We start from the raw sequence: 4,182 nt of genomic DNA, 5'->3' as shown, positions 1-4,182 counted from the left end.
TGTGTGTGTGTGTGTGTGTGTGTGTGTGTGTGTGTGTGTGTGTGTGTTTTCTCGTGTTTTCCTTGTGCGTGGGGACAGTGTGTGAACAGAAAATTGTACATCACAAACTTTTTGTGATATTGAGTAAGTACATTTGAATTAGGGCTGTCCCCTTTTATTTGATTAGTGGACTCTATCTTGGTTGACTAAGATATTTCTTTTGTCAATTAGTAATTTTTAAAAGCTTTTTCATGCTGAATGAATTATTTCCATGAAACTTATGAGCACATCTCTGGTAAACGGTTCTTTTGCATGATGCTTTGTGTAGTAACTCATTTACAGATTAAAACGATCAGTCGACAAAATTGTTGTGTGTATCCAGTACTACCATGACTTGTGTGGTGGAAAATAATCTTTTTAACCTCCGTGTGAGAAATAAACGAGATGAGAAAACTCTTAAATATAAAAAAACATATTTATTGAACAGACACTAATAATAATTCAGCTGAATGGATAGAGCTCTTTCCTCACAGATGGTTCGGAGGTCTAACAACAAGGAATAGTTTAACGGAGTATATATTCAATTCAATTAATTTTTGTATAGCCCAAAATCACAAATTACAAATTTGCCTCAGAGGGCTTTACAATCTGTGCACATGTGACCTCCTCTGTCCCAGAACCCTCGCGTCGGAACAGGAAAAACTCCCCCAAAACCTCCTTTAACAGGGAGAAAAGAGGAAGAGACCTGTGGGAGAGCAACAGAGGATAATGCACATTATTTCGTCTCTCTCCCCCCCTTCACAGATGTCCTTCTTCTCCTCTGTCTGCCGATGCATCTACCATGGCCAGGTTCCCAGCCTTGGTATTGTTTTTGTGGGAAGAGGGTTAAGTGGTGAGATCAGGATAACACTACAGCAAGCCAGACATGAAAATACCTTCGATATGATAACATTTATAATTAGGTTTTAAATTAGTCTGGTTGGCCTCGTCTGCAAATATGCAGGTTTAAGCGATGCAAGTTATAACTATGGAGAAGTACATTTGCGAGTAAAAATAAGCAGATTAGGTAGATGAAAATAGTGCAAACATCATCTGTCATTTTGATTGGTTATATGATATCATTACTTATTAATATATGTACCAGTAATCATGTTTTTTTATATTTCTGATCACACAAGTCACTGGTGAAGAACAAGGATGTGTTTGCGGTAGAGACGGGATGGAGAGAGACAGATTAAGGATGACGGGTCCGTCCTGGATGGCTGTTGGGCCTGGAGCAGCTGTTGCCCTTTCTGCCTGTCCTGTGGCCAGAGCACTGCCAGGCAATGAGCTGTGCTACTTCGGCTTTTTTTGTTCAAACCGGCCCTTTTGTGGTGGAGAATATTTGGGTCAAAAGATGGTTCCGTCCGTTTGTCTGAAGATGGTACAGCCTCTTGAATCCCACAACTCCCTGTTGGCTTTGGTTTGAATCACGCCACAACTTTCTCTCCCACTTCCTTCATGCTCAGTGTTCCTCTTTGCTTTCCCTTAATTTTTCAGACAGTCTGTCAAGGGGAAACAGTGGGATGGGGGTGGGGACGCGCTCCCTTTCTTAAAATAGGAGATGGTATCTTTCTAAGTAGTTTCTCTTGTTCCATGGTTGTGGAATAACTGATCAAGTTGGGCTTGATACATTTTGAAAACTGAACACTGCAAATGTATCTGCTTTAAGTCTCATTGTGGAAAAGTACCCGCATTTGCCCTCCCACTTCTGTCTGGATTGTCTGAATGTAGAGAATAAGATTTAAAAACTGTAGCACCACAAGTCATGCCCTCGAGTGTGTGTGTGTGTGTGTGTGTGTGTGTGTGTGTGTGTGTGTGTGTGTAAATCAGGGGAGGAAAGTGCACTGGGCTGTACATCCCCATACCTTTAGGGCATCTACTGACTGGAGCCGGGCCTGTCAATCGTCTGCACTCTGCTTCTGTCTTCCATTCAATGCTTATTGAATTCAGCTCATTTTCGTAAGCGGAGCAAAGTTTTGTATTGGAAGGTGGGATCCATTAACAATTAGTAACAACTTGTATTCCCCGAAAGGCAAAGTCAGAAAGTGATGATGAGATTTTGATAGTAGATGATGTTTAGACATTGCATAAAAATAATGGAACTTTTCTGGCATCTGTTTTTGAAACATACTTTAATGAAGTGTATAGTATAGTTTGTGTGCTATACATATCAGGTTCCAGGCAGACCATTATAGCTATACGGTGGTCAGGTTATTCTTCATGCCAGAGGCTATACTGTAATCCTGTCACGTGACACAATCTTCGCCAGTCTGCCAGTGCTTCAGTGTTTTGCTCAAACACACAAGGATAAAATTCAGTGGATGGACAAATGGAGTTATGGCACGGAGTAAGCTTGCGTCATATCGTCTGCCATCCTGCAGCCCTATATAAGGGTTAACAGCTGGAGATGTGATTTGTTTGACAATTCATGTCAAAAACAAGGTAGTACATAGCAACGTTATCAGTACACATACTTAAATCCATCTACTGTTGTGCAAACTAGTATCGTAGCCGATGACATTCCAGCATCGATATACTGCCTGGGATCTCTACCCATGATTATTCAAGAAACATGTCAGAGCGAAGAGGTCGGCAATATTGTGTCCTTCCTGCCAGGAGAAGCTCTTGGCAGCATGTGCCAGGAGGAATTTGTCACATTGAGGATGTCGGGGGATAATGTGCGATCAACAGGACCGGTTTGCGGAAGGTCAGCAGCTCTCCTCCCCAGCTGAGAGGCATGGACTCTCCCAAAGAGACCGGAGCAGGAGGCCTGCATTGACCTGATTACTGGAAATACAAGGAGGCGAAAATGTCACCGTGCCATTCCATTTACAGTGCAAACTGTCAACACCTTGAAATACACTAAAATCGTTGCCTTAATGTATGCCATGAAACACTGGTGACAGATTTGTTGTTGAAAGCTGGATTGAGACAAGGTGTCATACACACATGCGTATAATATATTCTCTTCAGGTGTTTGGTGTTATTGATCCCTGAGGGATACATTTGTCATTTTGTTTATTTCTTACGCCCTCAACAGTTAGGTCAAAGCACAGGCTCAGCCACAGAGCAGCCATCAAAATACTCATGAGGCTGCACTGCTCGAGTACGCCTCCAGCAGGCGGACACTATAAGTCAGGCCTTACCATTGCAATGCATCTAAATCACTTCTGTGTTTTCAGAGAGTAGCGACTACAGTGAGGCCGAGGTTCTCCCCGACTCTTTCCCGTCGGCACCAGCAGAACCTCTCCCAGAATTCCTGCTGGAACCGGAGGACGCTTTCATCGTAAAGAACCGGCCAGTCCAGCTACGGTGCCGGGCATCACCGGCCACCCAGATCTACTTCAAATGTAACGGAGAATGGGTCAATCAAAACGATCACGTCACCAGAGAGAGCCTGGACCAGATCACGGGTAATTCACACACACACACACACACACACACACACACACACACACACACATACAGATAGGTGTACTGTAAACACAACTACACAAACACATAGTAATGTCCCCTTGTATTTCACAGACATAAACATCATACTCAATACAAACATAATTTTCAACTACATAATCTATTAGTTCCCATAGGACTTTATGTGCACGTTAACTGCGTTTGGCCTGCAGCCAATGCATTATTTATATGCGCCGTGAAAAATATGCCCCACTAATATCTCTCTCTCTCTCTGTCTCTGTCTCTGCCTGCTCAGGTCTGGTGGTGCGGGAGGTGGACATCTCGGTGTCGAGGACTCAGGTGGAGGAGCTGTTTGGGTTGGATGACTACTGGTGCCAGTGTGTGGCCTGGAGCTCGGCCGGAACCACCAAGAGCAACCGTGCCTACGTTCGCATTGCATGTCAGTACCAAGGGGGTGTGTGTGTGTGTGTGTGTGTGTGTGTGTGTGAAGAAGGGAGCTAGTAGAAGGCCAAGTGTTTCCGACTTTTTGCTTGTCAAATGTGTCAGCTTAAGTATATATGCAAATAGATTTGCTGTAGCTACCCATCTTAGTCCCTCGTGGAAATGGGTGGCATAGCGTGATTGACAGTGTGCATGTTTATGAGGGTATGAAGGGAAAAAACAAGACACAGTGACAGAGGCTTTTTGAGGGCTTTGCCTGGTGTGTGTGTGTGTGTGTGTGTGTGTGTGTGTGTGTGTGTGTGTGTG

The 4,182-nt window shown here is 43.8% G+C and overlaps 1 protein-coding gene across 1 annotated transcript in view; it reads left to right on the top strand.

Moving 5' to 3' along the window:
* Nucleotides 1-4,182, top strand: part of unc5b (unc-5 netrin receptor B) — a 46,983-nt gene that overhangs the window by 28,171 nt on the left and 14,630 nt on the right. Inside the window, exons 2-3 of the mRNA XM_031874570.1 lie at nt 3,204-3,434; nt 3,731-3,931. Of these exons, the coding sequence (XP_031730430.1) occupies nt 3,204-3,434; nt 3,731-3,931 (432 nt within the window). The remainder of the gene's footprint in view (nt 1-3,203; nt 3,435-3,730; nt 3,932-4,182) is intronic.

The sequence above is a fragment of the Anarrhichthys ocellatus genome, unplaced genomic scaffold (assembly GCF_004355925.1).
Source record: "Anarrhichthys ocellatus isolate YVR2014 unplaced genomic scaffold, GSC_Weel_1.0 scaffold3, whole genome shotgun sequence".
In the NCBI taxonomy this organism is placed as follows: domain Eukaryota; kingdom Metazoa; phylum Chordata; class Actinopteri; order Perciformes; family Anarhichadidae; genus Anarrhichthys; species Anarrhichthys ocellatus.
This window is presented reverse-complemented; position numbering and strand designations above follow the sequence as displayed.